The sequence below is a fragment of the Sinocyclocheilus grahami genome, unplaced genomic scaffold (genome assembly GCF_001515645.1).
Source record: "Sinocyclocheilus grahami isolate Dianchi unplaced genomic scaffold, SAMN03320097.WGS_v1.1 scaffold208.1, whole genome shotgun sequence".
In the NCBI taxonomy this organism is placed as follows: Eukaryota; Metazoa; Chordata; class Actinopteri; order Cypriniformes; family Cyprinidae; genus Sinocyclocheilus; species Sinocyclocheilus grahami.
In genome coordinates this window covers 1,833,241-1,857,352 of record NW_015505387.1, presented here as the reverse complement: position 1 = coordinate 1,857,352, position 24,112 = coordinate 1,833,241, and the positions used below count along the sequence as shown (strand labels likewise).

General features: G+C 37.1%; 1 protein-coding gene and 1 long non-coding RNA gene across 10 annotated transcripts in view; one reads left to right on the top strand and one right to left on the bottom strand.

Moving 5' to 3' along the window:
- Positions 1-24,112, bottom strand: part of plch2a (phospholipase C, eta 2a) — a 138,812-nt gene that overhangs the window by 31,693 nt on the left and 83,007 nt on the right. For 6 of the 9 annotated variants that reach the window (XM_016286271.1, XM_016286269.1, XM_016286268.1 and 3 more), the window contains 4 exons: positions 9,001-9,147; positions 4,807-5,050; positions 2,257-2,386; positions 720-890 (listed from right to left, as the gene is read on the bottom strand). In XM_016286271.1, coding sequence (XP_016141757.1) covers positions 720-890; positions 2,257-2,386; positions 4,807-5,050; positions 9,001-9,147 — 692 coding nt within the window. Of the gene's footprint in view, positions 1-719; positions 891-2,256; positions 2,387-4,806; positions 5,051-9,000; positions 9,148-14,932; positions 15,491-24,112 lie in introns of those variants that run through there. The other 3 variants (XM_016286266.1, XM_016286267.1, XM_016286278.1) reach the window with 2 other exon arrangements.
- On the top strand, positions 10,575-23,527 carry LOC107595768 (uncharacterized). Its single transcript, XR_001610298.1, has 3 exons — positions 10,575-10,587; positions 12,035-12,037; positions 23,419-23,527. It is a non-coding gene; the product is annotated as an uncharacterized lncRNA (long non-coding RNA).

Here is a 24,112-nt window from a genome sequence, read left to right as displayed (position 1 = left end):
GCATAACATTTCCATGAGCATTTTTATCACCTCTTCACCTTCACTGCTGCGGTGTGAATTTTTATTAAAAGCACAAGTTGTCCATGTAGTCCCTCAATGTCGGCAAATGTGGAGGAGCTGAGAACGAATGTAAAGTATATGTGAAAAAATTACTCGCGCTTAATGTGCGGTCAACTCTCTTCTCATGAACCAGTGTTCATTTCTTAACCGTTAATAATCACTTGATTCCTCAGTTGACAACATGTAGATGCACACCATTTCCCCGAAGGTCCAAATTTATTCCAAAAAGAGCTTTACATGCCTCATGTCTAAATATTTATGTGTAAACAAGGTCACTCATTCATGAAATTCATAAACACTGCAAGTGTATATTTCATTTTTCAGTGTGAATGACCTGTTAATGTAGTCTTAGTGTTTTAGGCGACTAATAAAAAATTCAAATAAAGCTTAAGCTGCCGCCCTTAGCAAAGCTTTATCGAATTCTTTGCTGTTCTTCAAAATCATGAACGAGGAGATCTGAGAGTGTGTGAGGACAGTCTTTCCAAAATGCTGGGGAAAGCACCTATTGTCACATTAGCATGCAAATGACACATCGTATTTTCATCAAGTTTATCAAATTATGTGCCCGAGTTAAAAAGGAGGACATGAAAACAACATGCTTCACGGTATCTGCCGCCAATTTATCATACAGTGGATTTGACCCACAAAACACACCTCACCTTTTGTTCAGTCTCGAGGAAGCGTTTGAGGTCATCTGTGTCCAGGTGGTCTTTATGGTTGCTGTAGGTGAGCATCAGCAGGTACAGATCGCGCCGCGTTGACATCATCTTATAGAAAGAGCAGAACTCCTCAAATCCCAAAGTGCCCTGGTTGTCATCAGTGTCTGCCTCCTAAAGATCAGTGATGGAGAAAGACTGAGATTGAGATCAGTGAGATGGAAAACTCCAAAGATTGTTATTGTTATAGGTCCTTAAATTATCAATTAAGAATTTGCCTCCCCCCCCCAAAAAATAAATAAAAAAATTAACAAATAACATGAAAAATGAAGGTGAAGCAAATAGTTTGCCTTTGCATGAAAGTCATTAATTGGGTGATGTAGTAATGTTTTATACGGTTAGTTTTCTCGGGTCATAAAACACTGTGTCACTGAGGTAGACATTCAAAGGCTTTTCTGGAACACAAAACAAGAAGTTTAGCAGAATGTCCATGCTGCACTTTTTCATACAACAAAAGCATAAAAAGTCCAAGAGCTATAAGTTCCAAAAAAAGAAAGAAAGAAAGGTAAAATCACTGTAAAGGAAACCTTTAAAGTAGCCTATATCCCAAGGCCCTAGGCAATTACCTGATCTGCTTATAGGTAGCTCCGGCCCTGGCCGAGAATCACACAGGTTAATTGTGAGGTTAAGCCAGAGAAATCAGGGCCAAAGACTTCAGGTGAAAAACACACTCAACATCACACTCGGTTGTTGGATAGCAGGGCCAGATTGCCCCCCTGTGGTTTACTGTGTCTTACACTAAAGGCCATCTGTGTCCATTTACAGCAGATGGGGTGGACGCTGATGAAGTGTGAAGCTTAGCGACCTGCAAACAGCTGATGTGAGGTCTCAACCACATACTCACACACAGTATTCCAGACGGCCTGGAAAAATGGAGCAGAGTGGAGCCTTACACACCATAAGAAGGCAATGGTGAGGCCCAGAAAACACAAAGCTTTCTGCAAAGATCTTCAATGCTGACCAGTTACCTGGTCAGACCGCAGTATAATCATATTCAGAGTAGCATAAATGTAGATGATACAGGACAACATGCACGCAAACAAAAAAGTGGCAAGGGCTTTTTCAAAATGCCAAGCTCTAATCTGATTTACAGGTGTTAGGATGCATAGGTTGTTAATGGTTAAACATCTTTTTGGAATGATCTCAAATTTTTTGCATCTTCTAATTGAATCTGGACCATTGTTAGATCCTCTAATGTTGGTCACTTCATATGTCAGTCAGACTAATTGGCTGACTTCTTGTCTAAGTGAGCAGTTTTTGTCCAGAATAATCTACAATGTGACCAGTCTAAGGAAAGCCACACAATTTACTGATGGTTTAAGCATGCATAAAGTAAAGATGCTCATTAAACAGTCATCAGTCATCAAACAGTTTGTGGTAACTTTCCAAATGTTGTACTTTTAAAAGTTGATTTGGCAAGTGGCTATTATCAACCAATACCAATGTTTTTAAAAGAGAGAAGCAGATCATAATGGCTCACCTTAAACATCTGTTTGACTTTCTGTCTGGGCAGGTTGACATTGAGCTTGTGCAGGAGCTGTAGGACTTCACTGATGCTCAGGCAGCCGTCTCCGTTCTTATCGGCCTCTGTGAAGGTCTGCTTTAGCCAAGTGATGGGTAGAGTTAAGGGTCTGAGAGCACAGAACGGTAAAACCCTTGCACTAACAACAAACATGTCAGACGCCATTTCATCATGACAAGCATTTAAACTGCTAAAAGTGAAGTTGCAGGTTTACTAAAAATGTCCAGTATGAATAGCTCAGATGCTCTGAAAACTGTGTAGCTTTTCAAGTAACAATCAACTTTTTCCAAAAAGTAGCCTTTTAGCATGAAGGGCTACATCACTATTCACTCATTCATTTAATTCCAAGGGAAGAAGATTTAATAACTTGACGGTATAGTGAATTTTTATGAAAGGTAGCTTGACTGTAGCTAACTACATTTATAAAAAGCCAGTTTGACTGTAACTGACTACTTCGTAATTACTAAAATAGAAGTAGCTTCTAGTTTAGCAGTTTCAAAGTAGCTTCCCAAACAGGGAATTAGGTGTGTGCGATATTTATTGTCTATGATAATATTGTAATTGTTGTTTTAACGATATGCAAGCTGACATTATCAAGTATGTCACGCACTTTGCAGAAAACAAACAAAAACATGTCTTGAGAGTCCAAAAGCATTTAATGCCTTATGAAGCTTATTAGAATAGAATGCAGTTAGAATGATCCTATAATTCAAGTAAAGCAAAAAAAATATCCCTGTATGGGTTTTTGTTTTTAATATTTATAAGATATAATAGAGTTAAGTAATATCACTCACGCAAGAGTGCCAGCTGTTTTCCTGAATATTAGCATGTGAGCGAATGTGATATTAACTTTATACAACCGTTAAAAAAACATGGATTTAATATTGAGTGAGTTACATTTTAGACACAATTCTGTTTTGCCACTGAACATATTTCCAAACAAAGACAAAGCAGAACTTTTGCACGTCCCAGAGCAACAGTGTTTTGTTCCTGAATTAATCAAATGAATAATTTGAGTCAGTGATTCAATAATTCATTCATAAAGACAGCCACTTGCTTCGTTTCTACATGAAGCCGTTTCGAACAAATCGTATGAATGAATGCTTCAATGAATCACTCATTAATCACTCATTAAGACAGAGACTTGCTGCCACCTACTGGCAGTTTTAGTGTCATATTTATTTATCCATGACAGGCCTAAACCAGCCAAGGTGCAGGCATAAAAAATATTCTTTAATTAAAGCTGCAGTCCGTAAGTTTTGCCTCTTTGTCGCCATCTCTGTTTGAAAACCTGTAATTGCAGCGGTTTGCGGAATGATCTTCCTTGCGTGGGTTGTGCTCTGGCATGGCTCCAGTGCGGATGAATCTAATGTTCTGAGGAGTATGTGTGACAGTCAGTCACCGCATCGGTGTGGATATTTACTGTACTTCGCAATCACAGATTCTAACCTACGTCTTGGAATATGACCCAAATAAGAATTTTCACCGTATATTGCCATCTGAACAAGTAAGTAACATGTCTGCCATGTTTGTTCTGACCAACTGAGGAAAAAAGCATTACAATAAATCGTGCTACCAATGGTGATTTAATCTAAAGATCGGTTAGCTCATATCACATCAAACAATGCAAATTATTATTATTGTTATACTTTATTCTCAAATTATTAATGTTAACAACATCAGCATTGCCTATAGTGTATTAGCGTGTAGATTTCAATTTCTGTAGAGTCTAATCTCTAATTGTCATACCATTGAAATTTCATATTAAGAAATTATTTTAACCCAAAAAGCAAATGATGCTCCCATCGAACTGGTTGTCTTTAAAATACAAATCTTTGTAATCCCAGGCTATCTGTAATCAGAAGCACATTTAAAACTGGAATATAATTTAATACTTATCAAAAATTTAATTTCATTCACATGTGTTTCATAAACATAGTCCTTTCTGGGTTACAATCCGCCATCAAAATGATATATTTAATTATTCTAGCTGCTTTGAGAAAAGGCTATAAACGATCGGCCACCTGCAGGATCCTCACATGCGATAGCCTAGTAGCCGGGACAACTTTATGTTTACAGACGTGACGTAATGACGCAGTGCCATGCTCGAATTTCCCGCGAAAACCAACCCGAACCACTCAAATTAGAAAACATTATTATAAGCTGACCTTTGTGAATTGGGTTAAAGTAAGGCGATCGTTTTGAACACTGGCTGGTTATGTACTGTACTTGCTCAAATATTGATTTCGGATCATTTTTAACCAAAAAAAGTTACGGACTGCAGTTTTAAACAAAAATATTGTTCAATTATCGATTTTCAAAAAAATCACAAAAATATCGATAAATAATTTTTTTGTCAATATCGCACACCCCCTGCAGGGAATCGAACTCTTCTGACAGTTCCAATGTGCTCATGTTTCCTAATCTATTAAAAATCGGAGTAATAGTAAGACAGATAGTGCCAACGTTATTGAATTTCTGGAATGGGAGCTCCATCAGGAAGGATATTGGTCACGAGTGCGTTGTCGCTTGGCCAGACTGTCTTCATCGCTGATGCCGGCCATAAGGTACTTAAGGCCAGTAATCCAGGTGCGAGCTTCTTCACCTGTACCTGACACCAGGTCAAGAGACTCCATGTGCTCGCCATAGTAGATGCTGAAGCAGCAGTTGGGATCAAAGCTACCGTCGGCATACCGCTGGAAGATCTCCGACTGCTTCCCCTCACACACCTCCCGAATGGAGTCGATTGAGACTGTGAGGAGAAGAAAAAAACACTGCAATAGGCACTGGGAAGTTACAGAAAGAGATGACATTTACACTGTAATCCTGAGGTTCATTAACATTCTACTTTCCTCCAAGCTGCGAAATTCTCAAAGAAACATCATCTCACATCAAGATCCCAATGCGAAAACGAATATGTGTAATGAAGTCTCTCAAGAACAGATTATGTAAATGAGATGAGCAGATGGCTACCTCAAATTAAACACTCTCTAACGCCAATGTAGACCATCTAGAAACATGTAATTCATCAATTTGTGCTCCTTTAGACTTGTCTGCCAAGAGTAGCCACATCTGAACAGCATGCTATAGTAGCACATTCCTCAAAAACAGGTCCAGATAACTACTGGAGTGACATCTGATTCAACACGTGCCTCTCATCTAACATCCATTTTTGAGATGTATCACCATATCATGATGGGATTTTAGACAAATAGATACAACATATCTGTTAATAACTCTCTAGAATACTTGATTCTGATTGGTCAGTCATGGCTTTCTTTATATTTCATTCAAATATTCTTGTATAATGATGCTAAACTGCAAACTGTACTATACAAATAGTCAACAATGCAGTTAAGAAAGAAAGATAAACAACAAAGTGCGTTTAAGAACGATAGGATAGAGGGAAGACCATATGGAGTCATTTTACAAATATTCTTTTCCTGCGTTGACATATTTCCATCTGAAACAGGAAGTTGGAGCAGGACAAGCTGGAGCTTTTTGAAAAGTAGCCAAAAGTCTTTTAGTATTCTCATCTACAAGCCAAAACCACACTTGACAGCTTGTTTAATCTGTTGTTGACATTACATTTTTAGTAGCGTTCTTTTAAAAAAAAATATATATATATTAAATGCAGCTGTTCATCTTTTTGTCTATATGTTGTTATGCAACAATTTTTTTGATTTCAAAAAGATTGTGGTTTAAATACCTAAAACTAAAGTGAAACTTTATGTAAAAAGCATAAAAAGTGCAATTAGTGCGTGATTTCCAGTAGAACACATCTAGGCTACTAAATAATGCAGATGGAGGTGGTAGCAAACGCTCTTAAGATAATCTTATTCTTGCACACTGTCAACATATTTGGTATCATTTGGAGTCTCTATGAATCCTTATAGACTCAAAGTTCTCTAATGAGCCTCACGGGCAGTTTTTTTGAGCACGAATCAACTGGTGCATGTTTGCTCTCAATGAGGCGACTGCAATCTTTCCGGTTAAGACCGATGAATAATTGAGTCAACTTAAGAAGCTGATTAATTCCCTGGGCTGCGGTGGAATGTTGGGACTCTGAACTTTATCCCCCCTCGCGAGACACAATGAGTGCTGTCATTCAGACATGAATGCTCCCCTGTGAGGCGTGATGTCAATAACTCATGCGAGTCGAGGACAACCTCAGGAAATAGAAAAGGCAAGTGAGGCAGGTCAAAATACAGTCGCTGTAATCTATTCCAATCATATGCATGACAGTTAGAGCCAGTAAATTATATTTAAACCATCAACTGCAACAGACATGCAGAAGTATTTTTGAGTATTTTTGAATGCCCCTCATAAGACAGAACAATCACAAATGAAATTTGAATTTTCTTTTCAAGTCTTCAGTCTTTCTCAGATTTTCTATCTCACATGTGTTTGCTCTTGAGTTTCAAAGGACATATTAAAAAATGTCCCAGACTATGCTCAGGTTATATCACCTCTGCACTCATTGGGGTTCTCAAACAGTTCTCGTCAAATTAAAGTTGACACTTAAATGAGATATGACTGATATCATTGATGGAGTAGGACAGGGGTGTCTAATCCTGCTCCTGGAGGGCCACTTTCCAGCAGAGTTTGGTTCCAGCCCAAAATTAAACACACCTGAAACAGCTGATCAAGGTTTTTGGGCTCACTAGATACTTCCAGGCAGATGTGTTGGAGCTAAACTCTGCAGAAAGACGTCCCTCTGGGAGCAGGAGTTGATACGCCTGTCTCACACTCTCAAAAATAAAGGTTCTTTATTGACATCTGTGGTACCATGGATAAACGTTAACATCCATGGAAACTTTCCATTGCACAAAAGCTTCTTTATATTGTTTTTTACATTATTAAAATGTTCCTAACATCAAGAAAAAAGTTTCCTTTAAGCAGTGGTTCTCAAACCTGTCCTGTCTCCACACCACTGCATATTTTAAGACACCTGATTCAACTTATCATCTCATTAGTAGAGGCTGCAAACCCCAACATGAGTGTGTATGATAAGAGAGACATCCAAAACAGGGGTGCGTTTCCCATACGACGACGTAACTCACTGATTAACCACCATAGTACCATGCATTGTTGTGGAAACTATCTAGCTTGAACCACATTATTTCAACAATTTAGGGGTGATTTTAATGACGTCACACGCATGTTAATGAATTGATTCGAGATCTCTTAGATGCTGCCGTATTGAGCATGGCACCTGATGACTAATTTACTATGTTTTGTTCCCTGTCATTTTGCTTTATTTGATGTTTGATTCATCGCGGGGTTCCTCTTACGTCATACTCTGGGGTTCCCTTAGGCATTTATGCACATGCGCACTCTTCAAAAACAGAGCTTATTGAGGACGCGCTAAAATTTATAGATTAAAATGCATATATATTTAAATAGAATGGAAGATATAGATTGTACTGCATGTTAGCTGGCTTATTGTGCCCAAGAGCATATTTATTTAAGCCCATATCCCTTGCTAACAAGAAACTATGCTTCTAACCACAGGTCCAGAGCTTTAGTTCCTAGCACATAAGTTTGCAACGCTGTTTGCGAATGTTTGTTTGAACTATGGTTTCAGGAAACACCGAATCGTTGAACTATGTTGGAAACGACGGAACTTGTGACCATAGTTGGCTAACCATGCTTTTGGGAAACGCACCCCAGATTGACAAACACTGGTAGCCATCATTTCAGAAGCGAGGGGGACAGAAATGTCAAATGTAATACCATTTTCTTTGACTAATCGCTTAGTTTTAATTGGCTAAGAAATGAAATACACTGCTGGACAATAACCAAAAATGTTGTATTCTAAATTCTTTCCCTATATTTTCCTAATGACAGTTTTATGGTTTATATTTTTTCCCATTTTTATAACAGAATAAGGCAGAATAGTTTATATATGTAATAAATGCTAAGCTAATTAGCACTGCATTATTCATACACTTTCTGTAAATTGTCATTATTATTCATTATCCGGAGATTATTATTATTATTATTTATCTGGAGATTACTTGAAAAACACACATAAACCATATATTGTTGCAATCGCGTGTTTATTGTCTTCACATTTCATCAGCCAAAACATTCCTGCTTAGCTACAGTGACAGCTGGATGCCTTTGTCCATATTAAGGATTTCCTCGCACATCATAAGTTTGTACTTTTATGTGTCCGTTTTGGACTTTCTGCATGAGAGCGCCCTCCAGCTACTATTACGAATGAAACATACACTGCATGAGAGTGTTTAGGGCTCCGTAATGTTGTCTAGTTTTGGATATGACTAAAATGTCAGGTCATCTTGTCTTTGCTTTTAAATCTAGCTTTATTCACACTGGCCCTTGAAAACCTTAAAGTGTACACACTTGCCCGAAAACAAGTGTGGGGGACGAATTTACATTTAATTATAAACGCACGTCCCCATGTATTCTGTGCCCATGCACTGAAAGGTTCTTTGGGGATCCCCAAAGGATCTTTGGGGTTCTTTAATAGCATCACTGTGAGAACCCCCTTTTACAACCTTTATTTTTAATAGTGTAGGAGAACGATTTGAGACGATTAAGTATCCTGAGCTATAAAAGAACATCTGAGTAATGAAATTTCCATCAGGGTCAGAATAAATCATCATCACTGATAGAAATGACTAATAAAAAACAATGCATTCAGGGCTGAGGCGAATCCTTAAGAATGACACTTACTTTTGGCTTTCTCATTCTTCCTAGAGGGCCGCCAGCGGATGCAGGACTTGTGTTCATCCAAATAGAAAAAGCGCACCAGGCCTTTGGATCCTCCACGCAGTTTCACCATCTGAGTGCCCGTCTGCATGGAGCTCATGCATTTCTCCACTAACAGAACAGAGACAACAACATTAGATGGCTGAATATCACACAAACTCTCCACTCCAAATTATAAATGAAACATGATAATGCTCTATTATTTGTTGTGTATGAAAAGAAAGAAAACTCTTGACCAGATCCAACTCTCACTGAGAGCGAAAATACAGCAAAGGTACTTTTATCTTTTCAGATAGCCAAAGGTAAGTTGTCTGCTCCACAGAATATTATTGGTCAACCCCACTCAGGTATATTTCTGTGTTCGTGTGCATTACCCAGAGGACTAACCATCCATCAAAATATCTGACATATGCTCCTGAATCAGCCCTGAGCTCAAAGCGGCCAGCAATCATTACTGTGACCTTTATGAACCTGATCGAAATCCAGTGTTTCATTTTGAAACGTCCCTCTCCCCTCACAACACAACTATTGTTTGGCAAGATTGAGTGTTTCTCTCTTCATGCTGTCAACGAGCAAATGCTCGTTGGAAACAATCATGGCTTTTAAATAACTGGCACAATTACTCTTACATTTACTCTAAATGGCTCATTTCACAATTGACAGGTGGTTGTAAAATGCTGAACCTGTCTATAATGTTTCAACACTGTGAGGAGAATTGCCATGAAAATGAAATTAACTGAAATTACCAAGCAATGTTCCAACATTAACATTTCCAATTTACTCTTATTCTTAAAAAAGACTGTAGCAGAAGTATGGCAAGTGATGCTTTGATATATACTGTACATGGCATTACCGTGGTACATGCCCAGAAAACATGGCACTTTAAGTGTTATAACAGTGTAAGGACAAAAAAACTACTTTAGCAGACTTTACTCCACCAAATTGCCTTCAGGAACAGAGATAACTGCAAGATTTGGGTTTTTCCATTATTCATGCACTTATGAACAGAAAGAGTGTGAAGTAACACTTAAGACAACAGTAGATCTGGCTTTGGTAAAGAAGTTTCTTCAGAGAACAGACCGCTGTTACATAAACAGCAGATAAACTGAGAGACGATTGTATAATAATCAGTGATGAGTTCACAATAGTGAGCCATCGCTCTGCGTCCGCTGTTTCCATCTCTTAGTACTAATGTGGTATTAATATTGGCAGAGCTCATCTGAGGTGGCTCTTTATTTGATAATTATGCCGGGAGCATCGACAGACAGGATGCAATATAAGAAGATTTTAGCGGATCACTAAATCCAGGTTTGAGTGATTGGTGTAAACGCTTATGTGTTATTCAAAATGACGGTACACTGATTGCATGGCTAAAGTGCCTTGTTCAAGGCCAAGCGGCGATGGAATAGTGATCCCAGGGTCATCAGCACTTGTAACTTCTAAAAGTACACCATTTATTGTTTCAGTTAGAACCAAAGGGTTTTACCGCCTGATCCCAAGAAGTTCTAGTTTTGTAGAAAACCACCTATATACAGATGCTTGAAAATTATTGTTCCCACCCAAAAAACCTTTGTGTTCCAAATAAGACAGAAAGTTTTGGAACAACATGAAGGTGAGACATGACAATGACAGAACATTTGGAGTGTTTATCTCTTTATAGTCAACATTGGAATGACATACCTGCGATGGACTGGCTATCCATTCAGTGTATTTTCTTGCCTATTGCCTGAGACTTTGAAGTATAAGCTCCACAGAAAACAAGCAGTTTGGAAAATGGGTGGATGGATAAAACAGCATTCCCAGCCCATTTTACTTTAAAATGTGACATGTGCGTAAAACAGGACATTTATGAAACAAAAATTAAGAGTGGTATTTTTTTTTTTTTGCATTTGGCAAAACACTCCATAACAGAACTGAGCTGAATGCATTTTAGTTCAACTTTAAAAAAAAAAATAAAAAAAAAATTATGGTACTGTCTAAAAAAAAAAAAGTTAACTGAAATACAATGTAAAAAATGCAAAAAAGTTGCTTATTTCTCATTTCATTCAGTTTAAGTTGAAGTAAAATAACTAAAACTAAATAAACTAAAACTGAAAGCTGAAACGTAATAAAAACAAATAACTAAATCTTTAGCTGAATTTAAAATGGAAAATATGAAAACTCAAGATATTAACAAAAGGTATAAGAGTATATATTACAGTACTTTACATTAGCGTTGGCATAATAGTACTCTATTCAACAATACTAAAATAATGGCATGTTGTCATTTGCATTAATGTTAAGTTGCAATGAATTATTGTGTTAACTATAGTTGTTTTTTTAAAGGCAACATTTCTAAATGGCAGCCTTAAAGAATGCCTAAATAGGTTTTTTGACACTGTTTTTGGCCTTGGCTCATTTCAGAGGTTGAGCAAGTTATTACATTTTGAAGAAAGAAAATAAAGACAAACCTTTCTTTTCTTTGTAATAGCATGCACCAATTATTAATTCACAATAAGACCAGGAATCTGCATTAAGAGAGTAAATGGAGACATTTTGGATTTCATGTTGACTTTAAGGCACCACAAAAAAAGGAATACACTCAAGAGTAACAGAAAATAGTTCATGATATGAAGAGGGTTCTTCGCTTAACATTAGGCGATAAAGAACATTTCTTTTAAGAATATGGAACCTGCAACCTTTGTGGTTGATTTGCCAGTTAAACCTTTAACTAGAATACAGCCGGGACTAACACAAGTGCTGCAATGCAGTGCCAGCTCAATGCACCGTAAATTCAGCAGTTTTTCCTTGATATGCTCGCAAGAGCAGTGATCTGATCCCTATTGCTGAATACACAGCAGGATGTTTAGAATCGTTAGGGGTTAAGCCAAACCGCTTTTTGATTGCTTGAACAGTGGACACCAAAAAAAGAGAAAGCTTTACTGAATGTGTCCCATGTTGTGCAAAAGCAGTCTAACCCAAGCGCTTCCCATGTGGTACCTCATCAAAAACACTCTAGTGGGTCTGAAATGGTTGCTATGGAAACCAGGTTCATGGTTGAAGCATTCGAGAAACCTGAATGGAAATTTAAAAACAAAATGACTAGTCGTGTTGCTCATTGACCAGCATGAATACTCGCATAATCTAGTTGGCTCAAGAGTGTTGTTGACGCTTCAACAGTTATCAGTTAAGTCAACGACACCGAAGAGTCAAAAGAAGCTGCAGCGATTGGTGGCGTTTAAGCCTGTTTACCAGAGGTGATCCTCTAGCGCTGCCATGTAGCAGGTCAAAGGGGCTCGTCTGCAGGATGTGTGCCAGACAGAAGTAAGGTAAACCTCTCACGCAACATCCATCAGGGAATTAAAGCTTAAAGGGATTGCACCATATGTCAGCCCCTGTACAAACAGGTGCCTTTCCGTCATGACAAACTAAAGAAATCAGCCTTCTTGACGTCTCAATGCATTGATGAAGCCAAATGTGTACACTGCACACAACTGAGTTTTGAAGAGCAAGTTAAAATATATACTGAGTAAATATTTCATGACAGCAATGATATTCAGTTGCGATTTTTTTTGGCAAGCCTCTGTCAGCTTTTAAAGTAACAAAGTGTAAAACATTTTTGTAAAGAAATGCTGTTAATTATTTTATTTATTTATTTTATTTAAATATTTTCTAGTGGAAATGCTGGTTTATTGGGTGCCCCAAGCAAGATAAAATGACCATACTTACAGTAATAATTCATTATACTGTATATTAAAAACTTCCTAGTCTGGCAGTAGAACTTTTGATTTAGCAAGGAAACGCAGGCACACATTTCATCCTAATATAACATATTGCCATTTTTTATTAATAAACCAAAATAAATTGCAACTGAACTTCACAGCTAGTAATCGGCATGCATTTAATTAAAAACAAATAAATAAATAAAAATAGAGTTCATTACTTTGTTGTGTGTTCAACAGAAATAATCATGTAAGTTTTGACCAACATGAGGATGGCAGAAATGTCAGTTTAAAAGACGCTTCTGTGGAAAATGTAGACATTAATAGGTGATTTTAGAGGAAAACTTTGTGCAGTTGAACATATCAGAGATTTTGTTTTTAGAAGTTGTACTACAAAAAAAATTATATTTGAACTTTTGCTGAGTAATGTACACCAGCAACGGCAACAGTAGGCCTGTCCCAATACTAGGGGTTCAACAGATTGTAGCTGATCCATGATCCATATGGACCAAGCTCCATGGTTCTGCATTTGTGGATTAGTTGCAAAGGTTAACCATCATAGACTGATGCATGTTTCTAAGTCTTGCCAATAAAACATTCAAGCGATTTTAAATCATTTAAGCGCAAGAATAGGCGAAAGAGAATTCAGTTTGGTACCTGCGCACTGTTTTCTGTGCTCACACACTTAAAGCACGGAAAGCGTGCAAACACAGAATTCAGTTCTCTTTCACATCTCCTTGCGTTTAAACCGACCCACACACACACAACATGATCTCAACCATATCATCAAGTAATAAGCACAGTGGGCTTAATTACACACTGTGCTTATTACTTTCCTTTCTTTAGTAAAGTAAATGTAAACAGAAAGAAATCGGATGTATGTCATTATATTGGATCTGTGCATTTGGTCTTAAAACAAACATAGCTGTAACAAAGATTAATCTAGATTTAATTTATACAGTGAACACTATGCACTTTTTGTACACTTAATTAGTACATTTCTGTACCTGAGTACTACTGTTAGACCTTATTTTATTTAAACTTCTGTTCTATTCTGTTCTATTCTATTTATTTATGCTTGTAATTTTTTTTCTTATTTTATTACTAACTGTTCACTTGTCATTCATAATGTCTGATTTTTTAAAAAAGTTTTTGGTGTGGTATCAAAGAAGTATATAGTGTTTGTTTCAAACCATGATTCATTTTACTGATCCGAAAAATGACCCGATCCCCACTAAAAAATCTCAACCATGAGTTTTGTGATCTGTTTAACCCCATCCAATACCCATACGTACATCTTGGCCACTTGAGAGCAAGTGTACAAGACAGGAATTAAGTGTGTAAGACTGCGCCAGGTCTGCAAAATGCCAAAGTTCAGTGCCCTTAATGCACACTATATCCACACTATTTCTAATACTCTGCTTTTTAGCAGTGGTTAAGGCTAAGCATATCCCATCATTCATCATGTTCAGGATCTCGTACCCTGAAATTGTCGGGTTGAAGAAAAATGTCCACTTTAAAGTAAATTAATTAGATATAACATATATTTTGGCAGTGTAATGTGAAGTGTCACACATTTCAATGATGCAGAGATGAGTAGGTTTAATTTGTAAAATGTTAGAAGCACCACAATTAAATAGTTTTGTTCATTCCACAGGGACATTTAGAAGTTTTAGCGCAAAGTATTAAAAACTTTACTTACAGCTTTACAACACAATGTCGTAAGTGTGTCCCATCAGGTAATCAAAAGTTCCGCACACACTTATAGCCTTATGCTCACCTGCACACTTGGGCCAAATGCAAGAAATAGGTCATACAAACAGACAAGTGGTCAAGTGCAAAGACTGCAAGAGTGGTTATTGGGACAGGCTACATCGACATCAAACCTGACAAAAACATAAAATTGCTATTACATAAGCCTATCACTTGCCTTGATGTATGAGCCAGAGGGTCGATATAAAAGCATTTTTTAAATTTGCCTTGGAAAATTGATAGCCATATTATATATACTGTACAAATAAAAAAAATGTTTCTGATTTATATAGGTGAATAAACGAAGCAAAGTCAAAATCGTGCCAAACACCAAGACATGCCACTTCACAAAATGACTTTGGCAATCCACTAAACTGAAATAATTCAATACGTTTATTTAAAAACAAAGAATGAATCGATTTATCCTGTTTTTTGACTCTTACCAAATAAGCCTAGCTTCCATTTAGATCCGTACACAGAGCTATCCCCCGTCCAAAAGAATCCCGCCAGGAGCCGTGACAGGGTCAGCTTGTGGAGAGCATTAGAGCAGGCGGCTGCCACCGCTGGCTTCGCCACTCGGGCTGGACGTGTTGCCAGCTTAGTAGCAAGCGCAGGCTTCATCTGAGGCGCTAATGTTGGGGGCATCACGACAGAAGTGGCCGAACTGGCAGACAGCACGGCTGCGCACATCGCTCTGTTGTTGCCAGCTTACTAGTAGAGTCCTTGATTTCTTTCTTGCGCTTTGCTTCCTCTGATTCCTGCCTTTACAATCACTCTGTCAAGCAAAGCTCTAGGCAAGCCTCCATCCAACACTGTTTCACGAGAAAGTCTAACGGCAAGAACATAAAAAAACAATACGCTCAAACCCACGGGATTTGAAGGATAGTCTTCCAGACATCAGAACAATTTTAGCATCTTCGGTCCAGGCTGGGGCTGTCTTTCTGACGGCATGCTGTGAGATGCTGTACTAGTAGTAAAGATGCTAACTTATTGACTGTGTAACACCTGTCAAGCCGACACTTAAATCCCCTCAGAACTGTAATCCAGGCCTGGGGGATTTAGGTAGCTTATTGCGCACAGAACCACAGCACAGATATCAGAGGAAGAGAGAGAGAGAGTTCATTCCATTTATCAGCTCTTCCTATAATCATAAAAGCATCTCCATGATTGTTGTCTATCCACGGAACTTCAAAGTAATGGTGTAATGCAATTGCATTTGCTCATAAACAGGAAGATCATTCAGGTTTTTAGAGGCTCTTGCTAAAGCAAGCATCACTATCATTATTGCTCATACTATATGAATAAATTCTTAACCCTGACTATTAAGATTTGATGTGCAGCTCTCTCTGCATCATTTGCGCTACAGGCATGAATGATACCTCAAATAATCCAGCCTGTTGAGGAGGGGTGTGCTGTTACCTTTCTAAGAGATTTGACTTACAATATTGGGATGGGGAAGATAAAACAAACACAAAAAAGGTGCACATGGATATTCTAGTTAAAATCAATAAATAATATATATTTTTACACTTTTATCAACAATCAATACAATATTGCATTTAATAATTAATAACTCATTTAAACCTAGTACAAATCATAACAAGTAAAATCACAATTTATCAATAAAACAAATGTCAGAAGTCACACTTTATTTTAAGGTGCAATTTTCATTATTAACTATGTATTAACTATGACTTTTCCCTCAATAAACTCCTAATCTGCTGCTTATTAATAATTAGTAAGGTAGTTGTTAAGTTTAATTATGGGGTAGGATCAAGGGATCTAAGATATGGTCATACAGAATATGTGCTTTATAAGTGCTTTATAAATTTATAGCCAATATGCTAATACGTATTATGCATGCTATTAAGCAACTAGTTAATAGTGAGAATTGGTTCTTAAAATAAAGTGTTACCATTTCAGTATTTTTAGATTTATTCCAAAATATTAACTATAATAGTGCAGTAAAAAGTTGCGGATTTTGTGTATATATTATTTGAAAACTGAAATCAGCTGTTCTTCAATAGGAGGTTTCGCCAAGCTCATTAAAAGTGCTCACTAAAGTCCGCCTCATCATTTAAAGTTTGACTGGATGTGACAGAGCGAGGTGACAGAAAGTACACTTAAAATATATGTTGGCCTAAATTTAAGATTTATGTTTGTGCATTTATGTGTTATGAATTTCCATCTATTTGGATCGCAGTTTTACATAAACTAATGCACTTAATTAGACCCACTTTATATTAAGTGTCTTTAACTAGTTGCATTTAAATGAATAATTTGCTACAGTGCATTTATTGTGTACACACGTTTTTTCATTGTACTTCTATACACCTTCATGTAGTTATCTGTAATTACAAATTTTTGTTGTTATTCATAATTACGCTACCTCTTAACCCACATCTAAACCTAACCAGACCACCAAACCTGCCTCTAACCTTAATTGTATCCCACCTTAATAGCAGCAAAAGTTTTTTTTGCAAATCAACATGAGCACAATAACTACACTTTACCAAAAACATTCATCATATTTGACATACATATATTAATTAAAGACATAAAGTGGAACGATGCATATTTGTCAGTTAAACATAAATGAAACGGGTGATATTTCTTTTAAATGCACAATAAACAGGTTTAAATATTTATCATCAATCAATCCAACAGGAAACTATAATTACAAAAGTCCAAAACTACATACATTTTAATTGAACTAATATTGTTTGTCACAATTTAACCATGTTCATATTTTTTAATGAAACTGTTTTCACAATTAACACTTTTATGCTGATTTGGAAACAAATGCAAATGCATTTTGAAAATATGATTATTTAAATAAAATAGATGCATATAGTTAATAAAAACCTGTTCCATTTTTTTAACCAGCTATTTTACCTGATGTTTCATTCGTGCATGACAGTCAAGTATGCATCACGTTAAGATTGTTACAGTCTAAAAAATGCTGGGTTGTTTCAACCCAACTTTGGGTCAAATATGGACTAACTCAACCGTTGGGTTAAATTCTTACATTAAATTTTTAACCCAAAAGTTGGGTTAGTCCATATTTGACCCAAAGTTGGGTTGAAACAACCCAGCATTTTTTAGAGTGTACTGTGCAATTCAAATGGAGGGAATTTAAAAAAAATAAGCAATTCAAATGTAAACATCTTAAATTTAGACCTGTTAATTACTTCATTGCTACGCACTTCTCAACTACCTCCCCACCAATCCCACAAGACACGTTTTATTTTTCTCTTCCAGTTTTTAGACGAGGCACCGCCAACTCAAAGAGAACATTGACCCAAGCCACATTTATACATTTTCTTGGTGGCTTTTTGGTGTGATATTCTGTAAAACCTGACAAAACATGAACCTTAAAATGAAAGTGTAGAAAGCTCAGAAAGACCATTTATCAACAGAGTTCAATGAAAACCCTTTTATAAAAAAAAAAAAATCCAGGTTTTATAAAGAAATAATGACAAGGAAACCTAACAAGCAAGAAGAGCACTGTTGTACACTGCGATATACATGACTTACTTTACGCTACGCACTTCTCAACTACCTCCCCACCAATCCCACAAGACACGTTTTATTTTTCTCTTCCAGTTTTTAGACGAGGCACCGCCAACTCAAAGAGAACATTGACCCAAGCCACATTTATACATTTTCTTGGTGGCTTTTTGGTGTGATATTCTGTAAAACCTGACAAAACATGAACCTTAAAATGAAAGTGTAGAAAGCTCAGAAAGACCATTTATCAACAGAGTTCAATGAAAACCCTTTTATAAAAAAAAAAAATCCAGGTTTTATAAAGAAATAATGACAAGGAAACCTAACAAGCAAGAAGAGCACTGTTGTACACTGCGATATACATGACTTACTTGTCATTAAAAATTTTATTAGCCATGTGTCAGTGAGCGTTGGACATTAAAACCGTGTGATAATAAAATAATCTATTACAAGTAAACCACCTCCTGAACCGAGAGACAACTAAGAAGACTCAAGAAATTGTACTGTAACCTTTTGCATTGCATTAAATGATAAATGGGTTAAAAGCTTGTTCGGTTCAATGCAGCATGTTGTTGTTTCATGAGCAGTGCGCATATTATACTTTCAGTCAGCTTTTAAAGGATAGCTATAATATCTACTTAATGTATTTTTTAATATATGATGCATAAATCTGTAATAAAGTGATACATAATAACAGTACTGTATGTGCCAGTGTACCGTCCCATACTGATCCTAATGGAAATTGCTCAAGCTGAGTGCTGTTGCTATGGTTACCTCCTCAGTCTAACACAACTTTACATCACAAGCATTGATTTAGAGCCAGGTAGTGTAGGTAGCTCAGGTAACGCATGTGTTAGCGAGATGGGGGTTTTGTTTTTCCTGGCTCTGTGTTTGGAACAACAGTACAGGACGAAAGTGTGCTCTGTCACCTAAAGGTTAATTAGTTTTTTTTTTTCTTCTAAAGGATCTGTACTGTCTACAATGAAAACTCAGAACACATTTAAGGAAATGATCTACAGTGGGCTTTTCTGATAGCTGAAAAGGAGAAGGAAGCCGTACTGGCCAAAGATTTCCTCAGGCAGAGGAAATTATACCGCGGCACTGATTGTCTAGCATTTTAAAAAAAGCTCGGAAGCAAAATGATTTGAATTCATTATGCGTGCCAGGGAAAATGCTAAAAGATAATTGGAAAATACATTTTTAGGATGAAAATTGCTGGTTGAAAAGGTCACTGCATAATGGTCCTACATGTACAAATTTCCATTGACAGGTTGCCGGTCAAAGGAAAAGCAGAGGTCATGCTGTGATAGCAAATGCATGGTGTAAAGTACAGCGTCAGTGCTCTGTCTGCCTGAATTTCCAGCTATGTACTAAATGCTCGGCCCCAGACTGCACCTGAGAAACCTTTACACCCACGAGTATTAGTAGACTGTCTGCTTAATATCTTCTAACACTTTATTTTGATGGATCCACAACATACAGCATACTTATATGAGAAACTTTGCAAGTATACGTATGTCAACTTATTCTACTAACCCTAAACCTAACCTAACAGTCTACTCTGAGAGTTATTAGACATGTAGTTGCAAGTTAATGAGAATTAGTTGACATGTAGTTGCAAAGTTACTTATAGTTAGTAGAATGTCTAAAGTGGACTATCAAAATAAAGTGTAACCGCTGAAGAATTCATTGTTTGTACTTGAACACACTTCTCCCAGACCACCTTCATATGCTTTATTAATTAATATACTAACAAAGTGTATATGAATTCAACATTTATTAAATCATGCTGAAACTTGCTGGCAGTGATAGTTTAGTCGATGAATAATTTTCATCATAGTTTTCGTCAACAACATTTTTTTCACTGGTGAAAACGAGAAGATAAATAAATAAAACCAGTTATGAATGATAAAAAGCATGCTGAAAATCTATTGACATTTTCATCAATTAATGAAAAAATATTAGGGAGGGACAATTTGGAAAGAGATCCAATCAGAACTAGTCTCTTGCGTGGTAGGAAGGTTAGATACGAACATTTGAATTATAACATACTAATCTACCTGGCAGGACATAAGTTAGCATACACTTGCTGCAAGTCTCAAAAACATTCAGAAAAGGGTCATATGATGTTGCTAAAAAGAACATTATTTTGTGTATTTGGTGTAATGAAATGTGTTTATGCGGTTTAAGGTTTAAAAAAACACATTATTTTCCACATACTGTACATTATTGTTTCTCCTCTATGCCTCGCCTTTCTGAAACGTGTAGATTTTTACAAAGCTCATCGGTCTGAAAGGCAAGGTGTGCTGTGATTGGCCAGCTATTCAGTGCGTTGTGATTGGCCGAATACCTCAAGCGTGTGACGGAAATGTGACGCCCCTTACCATACTGTGATGCTGTGTCCCGGCCGGAGCGAAGAGACAAAAACATTAAAACCCATTATAAACTAGGCATTTGTTGCATCCAGTGGGGACATAATTACTGATTTTAATGACTTATACTGTCTTTTTACGCATTGCATCACGCCGCGTAAACATAAAACCATGTCTGCATTTGTGATCAGAGAAATGACAAACAACAAGCCCTACTCTACACTGCCCAAAACTCGCGTTTGAATCGTCAGTGGCAAATTGTTTTAATATGAAAACATACTTACAGGCTGTGAGTCAGAAGCGCCAGACTGTCCTTGCAAAGTTGGAATTGCCCCACTTAATAGAAACAGCCTTTGTGTGTAGACGGCATTGTAGTCTACTCTACCAGGATCAGGAAACAGATCTCCGTAAAATGCGCTGCACACATCTGAATATTTGGGTTGATCTGTTCTGGAACAGTGTTGTAAATACAACTTAACCACTGATTTCTAGTTGTGTCCTCTTTTGGAAGACCAAACAAAGTAGTTTCGCTTTCACAACATCTCCACGACATGGCGGCGGCAACAATACTACAGCGAGAATCAAAGTTACGCCTTCTTTCTTTGCGTGAACATTTGGGCGGTGTTATGCAAATCTTCCCACACAGTGACGTAGGCATGTTAGAACGAGCCGTTTTAGGTAGGTGTGATTGACTCTTAACTTTTATAAAGAATATCTCTTTGGGTTTGAGACTTTAGTCTTTGCAACTTTAGGGATCTTATCTATTCATGAACAGCTTGTAACACCCCAAAGAGAAAGGAAAACTTTAAATCACATCATATGACCCCTTTAATGTCGGGGGGAATAAGGGAAAAGCAGACATTTGGATGAATTTGAATAACTTTGGTAATGTTTTCTGTGCACACACACCTGAACAACACACACAGAAAGCTGCATCTCTGACCGTGTAGGAGTACAGAATTGAGTTCTCTTTCGCAAACTATCCCTCTTGATTAGACAAATACACTGAAAAGTGTGTCAAAATGTCAATTTTGGTGAGCATTCATGTGAACATAGTCGCTTATGTCTTAAGCGAACGTAAACAGCTGGGAGAATATCGGATGTGTATCAGTATACTGGATCTGTGCATTAGGTCTTAAAGTGACAGCATCCTAATATACTACTGTCTGTGTTCTTAATGTCAATAATAAAAATAATAAAAACAGAAAATCCCTCACTGCTCATCACTGAATCACTTTAATAAGGATTAATGTGTTTAATTTATACAAACATATATGTCTGCTTTAAAGAATGAAGAATATATGTCACCACAGTTAAGACATTATAAAAACATTCTACGGTAATGTAAAGGTTGCCAAGTTACATTTATTAATGTAACACTTTATACAGCAAATTAATGTAACACTTTATACAGCACTTTATATTTTTTTATTGTTTCAAAGCAGCTTTACAAAAATAAACAGGAAAATAGCGTTAATGTTGCAAAGTTAATAAATTGTGTAATATCTTTAATTTCAGCTGTAAAACTGAATCTGAATGGTTTGGTCTAGTCTTGTTTTAGTTGACTAAATATCATAATAGTTCAAAAAATATATGGTTCAGTTAAATTGTAATGAATTAAGAAATTCTCTAAAATTTCCAAGCTCATTGTATACTCCTAGAGAAAACAGCTATTATCCTGTTAATATGAATGACATTAAGGTTTGATTATGCAATACAGACATATTTAAACACCTGGGGTCTCAGTCAGTGCTTTTTTCGAAGGCAGTACAGGGTTTTGATATGTTGGTCTTGCTTGTTACAGTGGTGTAAAAAGTGAATCAGTCATGCACAAACAGACATCTGATAATATAAAGCTACAGTATAGCTTAAGCAAACTACTGAACTGCTGCTGGGTAGCTTTAGCTGACCAGTCTCTCATGGTTGGGCTTTTGTTACCTTTCTGCAGAATCCCCAGTGTGAATGTCATGCTGCACTGAACGCATCTGTCCAACATCCCTTTTAGCAAAGTTTCTTTTAAATTCCAGCAGGAGTTCCCACAATTTAATCCCAGATCCAAGTTCTCACAGTTTCTTTGCTATATTGTCCTGTCCCTCTTTCTGACGTATATACAGGTCCTTGATGTTAAACAAGGTGTCATTCAACATGTAAGGGACGTTCAACACAGAGGTGGTGTGGTATAGTGGTAAAGCCCAGGGCTGCTAGCCATGGGGTTCCTTGTTTGATTCCACAAGAAGGAAGCCATGAGCCATCTCCAGCAAGACACTCAACTCTAGGATGCTCCAGGGGATTTTTCCCCTACAAAAAGTCTGCCATTCTATGGTGACATCTCGTGAAAGTCTGTGGAACAATTTCTCCTAACAAAAAGTAAATGTTTAGGTACGAATCTGTGAGACAGACAGAGCTGAGAGGCTAGAGGAGTAGCTCAGATGCCTCTACAGATTGAAGCTGGCATGTTGCTGAACAACATTAGCAAGGTGAACAGATGTGAAGGGGCCATTGTGATAGCAAGGCCAACCTCATAGATGCATGCTGGCATTATGTGCCCAATGGCAAGTCCAGACTCAGGATACAGTGTTCTGCAGGACACTTGAAGGAATTATTCTTTTGGAAGCTCACCTTCAACAAATTGGGCATATGGTTGTCTAGTTAAACAATCAATGTTATTTGCCAACATATGCCGTGGCTAGTACCATGCCGCCTTCGCCCATTACTCTATTCGGAGTGCAAGATCCAACTGCACACATTGTCTAAAATGAATGAGACTGAAGTGTGAAAAGGAGAAGAAAGCCCTCATCAGCGACCATCTGGCTTAGGTGGGTCTTGTGTTCTTCTCCAGAAATATTCACTCACCAGCAAGCTAATGAGACATTTAATCTGTTTCTGTCTCATCCCTTCAAGTCATCCTGGGAATAAATTACTTATGAGCCTAGAAATGTGAGGTGTTTATATGATGTTAATATGAGAAAAAAAATGTTTGGTCAATTTGATATTTCACTTACAATGAAAAAGCCCTTGTGCAACAAAATGTAAAAGCAAAAGATAAGTCACACTTTATGTTAGGTGGCCCTACTACTCTGTACTAACATTAAATACCTACAAGACTATGGATTTACTGTGTACTACCTACATGTTGTTCTAGAAAATTATCGCATTTACTGTTAATGAGTTTAAGGTATGGTTAGGTTTAATAGTAAGGGAAGGGTTAGGATTATAAGGGTTAGAGATAGGTTTAGGAGTAATGGTAAGTTTGGGGTTAAGATTAGTATTAGAGTAAGGGTTGGGGCTAATGTTAACCGTGTAAATACAAATGTTAATTAAATGCAATGTAATTACAATGCATCAACATTTAAGTACATAGTAATTATATTGTATCAAATGATTACATAGTAGTTAAGGCCACCTAATATAACGTGCGACTAGAATCACATGCAGTATGTATTTTATTATTGTTGTATCTCCAGAAAACGATGGGAAATTACTTTTATTTCTTGGCAAGCACCAGTACAAAAAAATTCCTACCACATACTGTATAAATATTCTGGCATGAATCTCTAATCGGCATGTCCCCAATTCAAAACAGTTGCCGCTTATGAACAATCCTGTGTTTCCCACTGGTAATTATGACATTGTGGTTTATGAGGTATTCATCTCGTAAATGTGATCGTTCTGACATGACTTGAAGCCAGATTTATCTTTGCATGATGTTTTAGTGCAGTATTTCACAATCCTGCTCCTGGG